The following is a 13,864-nucleotide window of genomic DNA, read 5'->3' on the forward strand; positions in this document are numbered from 1 at the left end:
CCCTTTAGAAACCATACACAGACTCTAGCAAAAACCTAATCATTTACATTTCACTCTGTCTACAATGTGGTCATGGAGACACTCCACGACAGGTCAGTCTGTCTGCACACAGGCAGGCGGCCTTGGGGGATGTGGGCCCAGAGTGAGTGACCCCTGGCTCCGGTGTGGGGTGCTGGACGAGGGTGGTGTGTGACCTCCAGGGCCGCTGCGCTGGCTACTTACGGTGTCTTCCTCGGCAACCATGTCCCTCTTCCGAAGGAGGTGGTTCTGTTTCGAGATCAGTTAGAGGAAAGGGAATAAAGTGCTTCTCGTAAAAATGACCAAAATAAATACAAACATTTCATGGCAGAAAAGAAAGTCTGAAGGGTTATTTTCAAAGAGTTTGCTTCCTCACACACACGATCCTTAGAGTTTTGGAAAGACAATTTCCCCACACCAGTTGACAGTCTTGCGATCCGTGGCATCAGCAGCAGAATTGGGTTTTTCTGCCTCCCCTCCCCTACCCCCAGCCACGTGTTCGGTCCCTGGTCTGTAAACCTGTGCCCAAACAGCCCCCAAGCCCCTGGAGCCCACAGTGCCTCCCTTCAGGGAAGGCCGTGCGCAGAGCTACATAGACTTCATGCCATTGGCTGTGGTGTTCTCGGGCGGCCCATCCCCTGCGGTGGCCGCATCGTGGAGGCCGGAGTAGTCCTTGAGCTCAGCGTTGGTGAGCAGGAGGGGCTGCTCCCCCTTCTTGTGCGGCAGGAGCGGCTGCCGAGTGTAGTGCTCCCCATTGGAGATGTTCTCGGGCAGGTTCTGGTTCCTGCTCTCAGGCAGCAGGAGGATGCAGATGATGCAGATGAGCGTGCAGCAGGCAAAAATGATGTGGTGCAGGAAGTAGCCTTTCTGGTTGTGCAGATCGATGATGGGCGCTGTCAGCATGCCGAAGCCCGCGCTAGCCAGCACCAGCCCCAGCCCGCCGCACCTGCGGGAGAGCACGAGCACACACGGTTAACGTCCACGGTCAGAGCCCGCTGCGGAGGGGCACAGCGCCACCCAGAGTAGGGACACACGGGAGCAGATCATGGGGCTGACCAGGGCCTGGCTTGGGCAGGGGGCCGCCCCAGGGCATCCCAGACCACCTTCGCCTTGGCTATCTTTGTACCACCTCTAATTAATATTGTCTCTTGCTAGCTCAAAATTTTTTACTTTATTTTGAAAGACAGTGTTACACTACTGCTGTAAATGGACAAGCACTCGCCATAAATATGCAATGACAAAGTATTATTATATTATGCTACTTCCCAAGGTTTGCTCTTCATTTAGAAAGAGGTCAGTGGGCGGGCGGGAGGCGGATTAACAGGGGTTAAAGAGGATATGACAGACAAGCCAGCACTCACAGAGAGTTTCTCCAGCCATAACTAGAGAGACCGGAAGATACTTTAAAAGACAGTGATTTTTCACACTGTGAGTTCTTATTGTTGTGTCCCATATACTTCCTAAAGTCAATCTGCACACCACCAGTGGGAGCGGCCCCGCCTCTGCAAGGTGCTGTGCCAGAAGCCACGTGCTGTGACTGAGAGAAAGTCATAGAGCACTGAGCTCAGAAAGTACTACGTGTGAGCCTAGAGCGTGTGCCACGTATCTCCACTCCTCTGCCGTTTGGGGGAACCTGCCAAAGTTCCAAAGAGATTAGTAGATATGCAACATTTAAAAAAATCCATCATGGCTCGGACATCTCTCCTTTGACATAAAAGCATATTTGCGGGGGAGAAGGGGTCATGTGGCCTCTGAGGAAGCAGTGCAATGCTGGGCTGCGGTAAAGGGGACCGCGGTGTTCGCGTGACCTGTCCCACCGGTCCTACTGTGTCATGCGATGCACAGGCCAGGGGGCCTGCCTGGTGTCTGCTCTGGAGCCACAGTGAAGGATCAGTCTGGTCACAGTGGTCTCAAGGAAGGGGGAGTAGCGTTGTCTGCTTCGCATCAGAGTGTGGACCCAGACCAGTGGGCAGAGCGTATGGGGATGTGGATCTCAGTTGATTTAAAGAACTTTCATTGGAGTTGCTTCGGACCTATGCATCACCCTTTAGTGCAGTGACCTTTATTCTTGGATGCCTGAAGGCAGAAGGCTTCTGTGGCGGGCTCTCGAGGAGCCCCTGGTTCTCTTGGTTGGCACCATAGGTGCCTGTAACTCATCAAACTACTGACTGACCTACGAGGGCACGAGACACGAGGGCAACATACAAAGGTCAACTGTATGTCTACACACTAGCAACAGAAGCTGAAGATGAAATGAAGAAAATTCTATTTGTAATAACATCAAAAGAACAAAATACTTAGAAATAAATAAAAATAAACGCAAGACTTGGGGCGCCTGGGTGGCTCAGTCGGCTAAGTGTCTGCCTCTTGATTTAGGCTCAGGTCGTGATCTCAGGGTTGTGGGATCCAGCCCTGCAGCGGGCTTGTGCTCAGTGCAGTGTTTGCTTTTCCCTCTCCCTTTGCTCCTTCCCCTAAATGCACGTGCACACGTGCTCTCTCTCTCAAAGAAATAAAATCTCTAAGGAAAAAAAAAATGCAGGACTTGTATACTAAAAAGTATAAATCATTGCTGAGAGAAAATTAGAAATATAAAATAAATGACAAGACAGTCCATGTTCATGGATTGGAAGACCCAGTCCCATTAAGATGGCAATTTTTCCATCTTAGCTGGAATGTATAGATTCAACATAATCCCTATCAAATTTCCAGATGATGTGTTTTTTTCCCCCAGAAAATGATAATCTGACCCCAAGATTTATATGGGAATGCAAAAGACCCAGAACAGCCAAAACAATTTTGAAACATAACAAAATTCAAGGACTTACCGTCCCAATTTCAGAACTTCGTATAAAGCTATAGTAATAAAGACAGTGTGGTGTTGGTGTATCCATAGATCTATGGAACCAACCGAGAGTTCAGAAATAAACTCTTAAATTTATGGTCAGCTGACTTTGAACACAGGCAAATTCAATGGGGAAAGGAGAGTCTTTTCAACAAGTGGCTGGGACAACTGGTTATCCACGCACCAAAGAAAGAAGTTGGGCCTTTACGCAACATCATACACGAAAGTGAGCTCAGAATGGATTACTGACCTGAATGTAAGCGCTAGACCTGTAACACTTTTAAGAAGAAAATATAAGGGAAAATCGCTGTGATCTTAGGTGAGGCAAAGATTTCTTATATCTGACACCAAAAGCCGGATCCAGAAGAGAAAATGATCAATAGGACTTTTTTATTTCTCAAGAAAATGGAAAGAGAAGCCACAGACTGGGAGAACATGGTTACTGAGCATGTCTGAAAGAAGACTTGTATCCAGAATACATAAAGAACTGTAAGAAGACAAACGATTTATATAACAGGCCAGGGATTTGAGTAGACATTTCTTCAAAGACACTGTACAAACTACAAAACAGTCAAAGCACGCAAGCAGATGTGCAGTATCACTGGTCATTAGAGAGATGCATATCCCAACCACAATGAGATCCTGGCTTACACCCATCAGGATGGCAACAATCAAAAAGGCAGAGAATGGGGGGCACCTGGGTGGCTCAGTTGGTTAAGCGTCTGCTCAGGTCATGATCCCGGGGTCCTGGGATCGAGCCCCGCATCGGGCTCCCTGCTCAGTGGGGAGTCTGCCTCTTGCTCTGCTGCTCCCCCTGCTTGTGCTCTCTCTCTCAAATAAAAAAATAAAATCTTAAAAAAAAAAACAAAACAAAGGCAGAGAGTGACAAGTGTTCATGAGGCTGAGCCGAGAACGGGACGCGCAACCTCTGCCGCTGGGAAGGAAACGTGGGGCAGCGGCCGTGGAAATCCTGTCAGTTTCCGAAACAGTTAAATGTAAACTTTTATGTGACCCAGCAACTCCGCTCTCATGAGACACAGGAAACCTATACCCCACAAAAACTTAGAAGCGAATATTCACTGCAGCATTATTCATAACAGCCAAAAACCAGAAAGAATCCTGACGTCCCTCACCTGTTGATGGATAAACAAACCGTGGCCCATCCCGAACAACAGAACAGTACTCCGCAGTAAGGAGTGCAGTAGTGACACCTGCCACAGTGTGGACGAATTTCAAAAATTATACTAAGTGACTGCAGACTCCATTTATATGAAATTTTGAACAAGCGGCAGGGGGCAGAGGGGGGGCGGAGGACAGATCTACAGAGACAAAAAGCAGATTAGTGATTGCCTGGGGCTTTGAGTGGGGACAGGGACAGACTGCAGAGGGCCAGCAGGGAACTTTCTGAGGTGATGGAAATGTTCCACATCTGGATTTATGGGGATGATTGCATTCAAGATCATTGAATTGTGTATTTAAAATGAATGCATGATATGGTATGTAAATTATCCCACAGGGAAGCTTTAAAAAAAACCAAACCAAACCCAACCCAAAACTGTTCTAGCTGTGGGAACTGGGGCCTCCCGCTAACACAAACCCCAAAGCTTCGAGTGTGGGTGGCCAGCCAGGCCTCCCCTGTCCCCCCTGCTGCTCCGGCTGGGGCGGGGGGTTCTGCTCTGCTTTGCTCACCGTGTGGCTCGGCAGCGGGTTCCCTCTCCCTGGCGCCTTCCCAGGGCCTTGCTGTCAACAGTGAACCGAGAGTCCCTGCTGTCTACAGCAGGCCCTCTGGCTGGCCAGTCCTGGGTCCACACGAGTGACAGAAACGAGGGGGACTCGGCATCTTGGGGCCCCCCAGGTCAACAGCTGTCCCTAAAGGGCCACGGTAAAGTGGACGTATCAGTTTGGTGGTCAAGACGGGGAGGAGCGTTCTCAAAGAATGGAACAGAAGAATGACAATCGGGTGTGCGTGGATGAGCTAGCGGGGGGGGGGGGTCTCCCTTCCTCATTTGTCACGTTTCATAACAACAAAAGACACGGCTCTCTTCCCTTCTCTCAGCCCCAAGTGAGAAAAGGCCTTGTATCTCTGCATACGGGAGGGGGCTCCTCACACCCCTCGTGCTGGGTGGGGAGGCGTGGGGCCTGCTGTCCTCGGGACAAAGCCAGAGTCCGGGAGCGGCCAGACTCCTCCCTGTTCCAGCCTCCTCTGTCCAACCCAGGACAAGCCCTATGGCTGCCAGTTCGGGCCTGTCTGGGTCACACTCCCCTAACCAGCCCATCTTGCGTCCTCGCACTCCCTGGGGCTCTTTCTTCACCGCTGACAAAGTGATTCTTCCCTTTCTCAGGGCTCCCTCCTGCGTCTGGTCGAGCCCTGGCCCCGCACCTGCCTGACCTGCAGCCCCAGTGCCCGAGCTCCTTGGCTCTCTCCCTCACCCCCTCCGTGAGGAGGCCCTGGCCACTCTGCTCAGCTCAGCTCTGCCAGGTCCCAGGCGGCAGCGGTCTCCCGCTGCTGAGGAGGCAGAGGAGGCTCTTCGAGGCCATCCCGAGGCCTGGCCCAGGTCCTGGCATGGAGCCTCACGGAGGTTAAGGCTGGTGGTGGCGGCCGCCCGGCCCAGCAGGCCCACACCACCGGCCAGGCCAGAGCAGATTGCTAAAATGGCCCTGATGATTCCCACCTCCACGCATTCATACCCTTGTATCTTGAGTGTGAGCTGGACCTAGGAATTCACTTTTCACCAACAAAATATGGCAAAGGAAAGGGGATGTCCCTTCTGTGATTAGGTTTTGAAAGACTGACTTCTGGCAGATTCTCGTGCTGGCTTTGATGAAGCAAGCTGTGATGCTGTCATACTCCAGGTGGCATGGAACTGAGGTGACCTCCAGCCAGCAGGGAACTGAGGCTCTCGGTCCAACAGCTAGTAAGGAACTGAATCCTGCTGTTCTGGTCCGAATGTCTGTCCCCCCACCCACCCCAATTCCTATGTTGAGCTCCTAATCCCCACTGTGATGGTGTTAGCAGGCGGGGCCTTGGGGAGGTGATGAGGTCTCATGAATGGGACTGCTGCCCTTAGAAAACGCACCCCAGAGAGCTCCCTCACCCCTCCACCACGGGGAGGACATGTAATCCCAAAGGGATAGCGGGAAGATGGCCATTGATGAACCAGGAAGCAGACTAACTAAACACCAAATCTGTGGACACCTTGATCTCGGACTTGCAGGCTCCAGAAATAAATTACTGTTGTTTATAAGCCACCCAGTCTGTGGTATTCTGTTTTAGCAGCACGAACACACGAAGACCAATTACTGAATGAGCTTGAAGACCAATCCTACCCTGGTTGACTACCACCCATGGGGGATCGTGCAGCAGAGGGCCCAGCTAGGCTTTGCCAACTCTGCCCACAGAAACCGTGACACAGAAAGCCTGTGTTGTTTTAAGCCACTAAGTTTTGGGATAATTTGTTACACAGCAGTAGATAACTAGTACACTCAGCGAGTGATGGAATTTCCTAGCCTTAGCCATGGAAGAAAAAGACAGCCACCTCTCACCCAGGCTGTGATGTGTCACCAGTCCTATGTGTTAGAAAGCCTTTCGCCAAGGGAGAGACGTTAGTCCTGCTCACAAAGCCACACCATCGCGCTACTGGGCCGTCAAGGGGACACAGGTAAGGAACAGCAATATTTTGGGGGGCATCCCCCAGATACCAGCCCCCTTCCCAGGCAGATGGTCCCAGACCACCTTTTGAAGACACCTCTGCACCTTTCTGTTAGTTTTTCTTCATATGCCTACCGTCCTTATTTAGTCTATGAGCTTGTCAAGGGCAAGGATTATTTTCTAGAATATCAACCGGCATGTATTATTTATGCTTAATAAATATTGGATGCTTATGGATTACGCTGGCTTCCTAGGTAGGAAGGTCAGCTCACCCAAATGAATGGGGCGGGTTAAAAATAGATGACCGTCAGGAAGAGCGATGTCATGGGAACCAAGAATACGAACACCTAAAATAGCCGCTTCGTCTTTTTGGTCATTCTGGCTACTCTGGAAGCCACAGGATGTTGCAGGGGACAGACGGATGCCAGGGATAATGGATGTGTTTCCCTGTGTCCTTTAATGCCAGTGAGACACCCTTTTCTCTGAGACCTTCTGGATTTCCGTGGGACCTCCCCGTCACTACAGGTGGACGGCACTGACAAGCAGGGAGGGAGACTGACCTTGCTCAGTGCATGTAAGGTCCACACGTGAGTTAACCTACAGGGAGGGAGTGTACACAGACCCACGGGGAAGGAGGTAGAGGTCAGTATGGGATGAAGTCTCACTTCATAATGCCAAAATAATACATTCATAAATCATGTCAAATATATTTATGGTAGGATTAGACAGCTCACGTAAGTGTCTACGTGTGTGTGTGTGTGTGTGTGTGTATAAAATGCAGTCTACGTACGTGTGCATATATAATATGCAGTATTTCTTGATGTATTTTTTCCATGAAAGCAATTTTCTGTTTGGTTTTCTATCAAGGATACCTTGACATTATTCAATAAGGTTAGGAACACCTTTGAAAGAATTCGGTATACCATTCTTGGCTTTGTGTTGTCTTTGTAATCTCCGTTTAGAGAATGGGGTGATTGTTACGTGCTTGGCTTTCAGGTGTTTATCTTCCTTTTCCTCCCCTAAAATGCCGACTCTGTGCATTTTCTGCTTTTCTTCAGATTGTCACTAGAGGGCAGCATATGCCCATGTGTAACTATCAGAGCAGGGGGGCACCTCAATTTACAGATAAAAGAATCGGGGCAAATTTTGCCTCCTTGGGCTTTAGGAGCACACAGAAAATTTTAAATATCCACTGGATATCTTTATTTCACTAGTAATTATATCTAAATTAAGGATATAAAGACTGATACACAAGCAGACTTATTAGAAGTAGTAAGCTTAAATTAAGAATTCTAGAATCTTCAAATCATCCTTTTAAACATGTGAATACCAAGCATCTTGCGTTTAAACAGAACAAACCAACCTCCCATTTCTCACTTCCTCAATTTGTCTTGACTACATTTCTGTAAAGTCAAGGATAAACAAATATTTGTGCCAGTTTTGCAGAAATAAATAGAACTGCCAAAAATATTTGGGTAGGAATAATTAACAATATCCGTTGTCATCTCCTGAGGCTGGACCCTCTCTATATGCGCTTTCTCCCCTCAGCATCACTACCCTATAACAGGGCCATCATTTTAGGGCAAAGAGAGGACGTCTGGCTAAAGGACTTGCCTAAGGCCACGTGAAGGAGAGTGGCCTCTGGGATCAGACACAGCACCATCTGCCCTCATGCCGAAGGTCGGAATCGGAGGCTCGAGGCCACAGCCTCTACGCTTCTCTTGTTCTTCGTCCTGCCGCCGAACTCCTAACTTGCAATGCCTTGGCTCCTCGACCTTAGCATTCGTTATATATTTATGTGTGTGTGAGTGTGTATTATATATGTAAATACATAATATATATATATTGAAGACACACATTTTTAAAGAAGTTAGACTCCATATGTCACCTTGCACAGGGCGTCTTTGTCCTTGGTGCCTGTTCTTGGGGCAGAGGACATCAGGGCCCAGGTTCTTAGTCCCGAGGTAGGAGGAGGGAGGAGTTACTCAGAAGGAATTCTCAGAGAAGGCAACTTCCAAGAAAGAAGTTTCTAGAGAAAAGAGTGGGACAGCCTGAAGGGGAAGGAAGCGGAAGATACCAGGAAGGAGCAGCTGAGCTCAGACCAACCAGAGCAGTAACAGCCGAGGCCCAGGGGCTTGGAGGGAGCCGGTGTGGAGTTGCTGGACAATGAAGTGGGCTTGTTAGCACTGGCACCTGCCCCTCTCGGAACTAACCACTTTGGTGAGGGGTGAGGAGGACGGTGAAGGCCTCAGGGGCTCCCCCCTGCAGCTTCCAGATGGACACTGCATGGAAAAGATGGTCCTGCCCAAACAAGCCACCACCTGCTTCTAGATCAACCAGGCCCTGGGCGAGAGGGTGCTGCACAGGGTCCTCCCCGTCTGCCTGCAGAGGCACCCAACTCCTGAAGCCTCAGGAAGAGAACTGAGGAAGAGCTTGTTGCCAACGAACAGCATCCAGACCAGGCCTGGGTGGGAGGGAAGCCCTTCTCTGCAATATAAAGTCTGGATGCGATCTCACGACACAACAGTAATTAGTACGTTCATTAGACTCTAGTGAGTCTGTCATTCCTGGACAACGGATTTCCACAAGCCTCTGTGCAAAACAGTTCTTATCCTCTTATTTGCTTCTTGTTAGTGAATCCTGGCATCTTCCCCTGGGCTACTGTTCTGGTTCAGAAGGGATGTTTTTAATAAGAGCCTTGTAGAAAAAGGTTCCTTTGGTATTAAGAAAAATGAAGCGCATGTACCACTGTATGTCAATTATACTTCAATGAGGAAAAGAAAAAGCTCACAGACCCCAAGCCGCTCGGCCTCGTTTATCTGGGATTTAGCTGTGCGAAGTAGGGGGAAGGGAGGAGGGTCAATTTCTGTCCCGGGGACTCTGCGGGAACTGTCCCTGGGTGTGTCTGCAAGAAAGAGTTAGGCCGCTGAAAGGGAGGGCTGCGGGAGTGACACCAAGACCCCTTCCCTCCTGGCCAGAGACCCCCTTTGGACTCGATTTCCTTTCATCCCTCTGTGAGTACAAAAACAGCACCAAAGGTCAAATATTTTTTCTAGTGTGTCATCTTGGCAAGCTGAATCGAAAAACGTATTTGTTGAATTTCTATCCCCAAATAATCTTGGCAGGTCTGCATCAAAGAGGTGGAGGAGAATGTATTTCCTTCCATTTAGCTTGTTAAGCAAAATCTAACAATGACTAATGAGGTCCACCAACCAGCACAGTTAAAGGGTGGCCGCCCCCAGAGAAAGGTCCATAATCACACGAATCTGCGAGGAGACCAGCTGGAAAGCCAGAGGTCCAACCTTGACTTCTGCTCTAATGAAAGAACCCTCTTTGCTGGATTCTTTGGTCAAGGAAGGCAATTTTAACTAGGTAAAGAAAAGACACAGAGGGAGATGCTATCTGCTTGAGGCATTTTGCAACCTCGAGCATGAAAGAAGCTTCAGGCTGTTCTCTTCACTTCAGCTTAGGAGAGGGTTGGCACAGGATGAATTACGTGGCATTTAATTGCTTTTTTTTTTCTTACATACACAATTCCTTGGCATTTTATTCCACGGGCACGAAGTAGCCTTCAGACTTGGTGTGCACTGTAAAAATCTGGGAGAATGAAGCAAAATGAGGTCATGTTGAAATTTCTCTTGTCAGCATGACTCCTGGAAATGTGGGAAGAAAGTCCACGGACCTACCTGCCTTTGCCCAGAGCCCTTCACAGCACCCGAGGGGCTAAAATAATTAGTCTGCACGAGTCCCGCCTTGACCTGTCCTGGGCTGTCTTGTTTGCCCGCGTGGGAAAGTCAGGGTGGACGGGTGTCATCATGCTGACTTCTGGGTTTTCTTTCACAACTGAGTAATTGCCTAATTTATTCACAATTTATATTTTCAAAAAGCATGTGTGTTAGCAATGCTAATGATCTTCCCATGCCAAGTTCAGTGTGATGTCAATCATGATGAGCCCTTCCGTAAGTCACAAACAGTAATTACCGGGAAAATGACATGAGTCCGTAGTTAAGTGATGCCCTTTTAAATGAAGGCAAACCCTTTTATTATGCTGTAATCTTAATAACATCAAAGGGTGGGTAGCATCCAGGTACCACTATCTGGGACTAGCACCAAGAAAGGATCATACCTTACTCTGTGAACTAAGACAAAAGGAGTTAAGCCCAAGCTAACACCCCCTTTCAGGTGGAACCAGGCAGCGCTTCCTGCACCCCGAAAAGTTCCCCGCTCCCTGCTCCTCTGGCTCCTTGCCTAGACGGAGCCCAGGGTCACGTTCTCAGCTGACTCCCAGTTTCCTCGGAGTCAGGGCAAAGCTCCCCAGCGGAAGGCCTCACATGCCCGGCGCGCAGGCTGCACCCTGGTCCTGAGGCCAGGGTGGGACACAGCTGATGCTGGTTCCTCCCACGGGAGCCTTGCTACACACCCAGGCCTCTCCTGAGTCCTAGGGAGAAGGCGCGGTGTGGGGCCCCTGCCGTGACCTACCTGATTACCGTGGGGGTGATCTCTGCACAGAAGAACACACTGAGGCTTCCCACCGCGTGGGAGGCGAACATGCCCACGATGGAAAACGTGATGGAGAATTTGTCCTTGACACTATCACTCATACCTGAAGGAGAATCAGAGGGAGACGGTGAGGGGGGCGGGCAGAAGGGAAGGGAAAAGGGGGCTGGTGAGGCAGGTGGGGGGGGTGCAGAAACAGCAGCGGACAAGGGGCGGGGGAGGGTCTAGGACCACACAAAGGGTCTTCCCCCTTCCCCTTTCCCTAGTTCAGGGTATAGCCTGGGGCACTCAGTTCCCTCTCGAGACCGAGGAGCGCCTCCAGGTGTAACAGGTCAGACCCTCTTGGCAGAAGGCTTTGTTGGGGTTCCCATGATTGCCTGCAGGTCTGCAATGCTGGAGCTCGCGTGGACTCGGCCAGGATTCGAGAGGCCGCAAGCCGTGCCTGGCAGGAGGGGAGGCTGGTGGTCTCCCGGGGCTGTGGCAACGCCCCTTCTATCCCAACCTTCGAGGAACAAGGCCTCCGCCTCCAGAGAGCCCTGGCTGTTCTGGCCTCAGGTTTGACCCGTCCAGTACCCAGGACAGGCTATGCTGGGTTGGACTGGAGGGAACAAAAACTCCAGTAACCCAAACAGAAGAACTTATGGCCTGGGCGGGGGGGAGGGGGGCAGTGCTCAACCCATCCGAGCACCTTGCAAACGGCGCCAGAGTCTGACCACACACCCGGGCAGCGTCTAGCACAGAGCAGTGGCATGCGGTTGGGGTCATACACCTGGGGCACAGCCCAGTTCCCTGCAAGGCCGTATCCTGAACGCAGGGGGTCTCACAGCTGAGAGTCTCGGCAGCATGGGCGTGGGGCAGGCCAGGCACGTATGATCAGCAGCTCTGCCATCCCCGTGGCTAAAAGCAATGAGCGGCCGTGATGCACAAAGGGGGACAGCAGCTTCCCCTGGCGGCACAGTCAGCCAGGCGTCCGGCGCTCCCTGGGGCTTTCTCATGTCACCCAGGGGCCGTCCGTGAGACCAGCTGCAGCAGGGACCCGGGCTGACTGCTGAGGCCGCGGGGAGGGGCGAGGCCATGCGTGCAAGCCAGGCACAGACGGGGAAACGAGGTGCTCTTTCTAGAGGCAAGAAGGAGTAGAGAATACAAATGTATGCTTATAGTGTCCAACCTACGGCCAACTTCAGCTGCAACTCTTGAAGGATAAGGAGAGAGGGGGAGAGAGACAGGGAGGGGAAACCACAGGTCTGTGAGTCTGGATGAAAAGGCCCTTTTGGGCGCAATAAAAAGTGGTCAAGTGCACCGCACGGACATTGGGGCTCACCTGAGTCTGGATGCTGGCTGTATTTCCCAATCACTGCGCCCCCAGGAATGACGGCCCCATGCGCACGGGGAGGAAGACAGTGAGTGAAGGGGGGGAGAGAGAAAGCCCGTTAGGTATGAGGCCACTACGGTGCTTACCACGTGACTGGCTTCTCAGTGAACTCCCTTCCAGCCTGGGTTGGCCCCACGGCACCCCTCCCCCGCCCCGTCAGGCCCCCTGGGGAGCAGGGCCAACACCTGCTGGGGGCCAAGTGCTAGAAGGCTGCAGAGACCTGTGGGTGAGAGAGTCCCCGGACACGGGATTAGCGCCCGACTGAACAAAGCTCCTTTTGTTCGGAGGGGAGGGCGAAAACCCCTCTGGCCTCCAGACATGGGGGAGAATGGAACTCTTCAGAACAGAGACGCCGCAGCTCTTCTCGACCTCAAGCCGAAGGGTTAATTTCATGGTGAGCCGCTGCTGGTCCGTGCTCCAGGGAGGAGCAGGACCGTGGGGCAGACCCGCTGGGTGGCAATTCCGGCAGCTCTGGGCCTGATGCTCACGGCTTCTCCTGTGCACCTAGGTCCCGGGCCTTTCCGGCTCAGGGACAAAGAGGGCACCCGTGGCACTCCCAGGGCTGCCTCTCCCTGCACCCAAAGCTCAGGAGCTTGCGCAGGGCTCCCGGGCAGGGTAGCGTGGGCAGCCCCCATCAGGGGGACAGACACCACTTCTCTGTTTTCCTTGTCACAGCTGAAAATAAGATCCGTCTCCCAGCAAGAGGCAGAATGCACGGGAACGTGACCAGATTAGGAAAATGGCTCCCGAGTTTGAAAGGAGCTGTTCTTTAATCCAGTTTGCACGACGAGGTTGAGAAAGTTTTGAGTTTTTTCCTTTTTCTTCTGTTCTGGACATTGACTCTCACACCTTGGAGGACGAAAAGGGCCTGTTTTCTCAGCAGCTCTGATCTGTGCTGCACCTGGACAGTCCTAGAGTCAAATTCCCAGCCCTCAGGTGGGCTCTCCTTGTGCAGGAGGGGAGTGATCCGCGGCATCTGTTTCCCGCAGGGTCCAAGCCTGCCCTGGGAGCACCGTGCCCGGTGAGAGAAGGCTCAGCTGCCCGGCTCTGGCGTGTCTCGCTCTGGGCGGGTCAGAGGGATGCCTGGTGCTATTTCCACGCACAAGGAGCTGTGTCAAGCATGCGTCGTCGTACAGCTGGAGGAGCTGCAAGGATTCCCTAGTTTTTCTGTGAATTATTTTTAACATTCACCGAGGAATTCTTTGGCCCAAGGACAAGCGGATAAACTTGGGAACAGTCGCTGAAAAGCAGTGTCCCGATACAAGGGTGTCAAAACGTGCCCCTGATTTCCCATGAAAGAGTGCTTTGTTCTTCTTGTCACGTGACATATGACAAAGACACAGTCTGGCCCTCCGTGAAGTCATGCCCGCCAGCGCTCTGCGGGCCTCACGTGCTGGGGATGATGGTGGAGCCAGGAAGGCTCCCAGTTACAGCCCCGGGGCCGGGATGGTCGGGGGCGGGGGGGGGGGGGGGGGGGGGGGGGGGG

The 13,864-nt window shown here is 51.7% G+C and overlaps 1 protein-coding gene across 3 annotated transcripts in view; it reads right to left on the reverse strand.

The window, feature by feature from the left end:
• The window catches only part of SLC22A23 (solute carrier family 22 member 23), a 172,795-nt gene that overhangs the window by 3,254 nt on the left and 155,677 nt on the right, over positions 1-13,864 (reverse strand). Inside the window, exons 8-11 of one of the 3 annotated variants that reach the window (XM_073877515.1) lie at positions 12,328-12,360; positions 12,175-12,198; positions 10,989-11,112; positions 1-964 (exon numbers count right to left, since the gene is read on the reverse strand). The exon at positions 1-964 is cut by the window's left edge and continues 3,254 nt beyond it. In XM_073877515.1, the coding sequence (XP_073733616.1) occupies positions 607-964; positions 10,989-11,112; positions 12,175-12,198; positions 12,328-12,360 (539 nt within the window). In that variant the 3' untranslated portion in view covers positions 1-606. Of the gene's footprint in view, positions 965-10,984; positions 11,113-12,174; positions 12,199-12,327; positions 12,361-13,864 lie in introns of those variants that run through there. The other 2 variants (XM_025891073.2, XM_073877516.1) reach the window with 2 other exon arrangements.

This window comes from Callorhinus ursinus, unplaced genomic scaffold (assembly GCF_003265705.2).
Source record: "Callorhinus ursinus isolate GAN/ISIS: 27379988/994484 unplaced genomic scaffold, GSC_fseal_2.0 scaffold26, whole genome shotgun sequence".
NCBI classification, from domain to species: domain Eukaryota; kingdom Metazoa; phylum Chordata; class Mammalia; order Carnivora; family Otariidae; genus Callorhinus; species Callorhinus ursinus.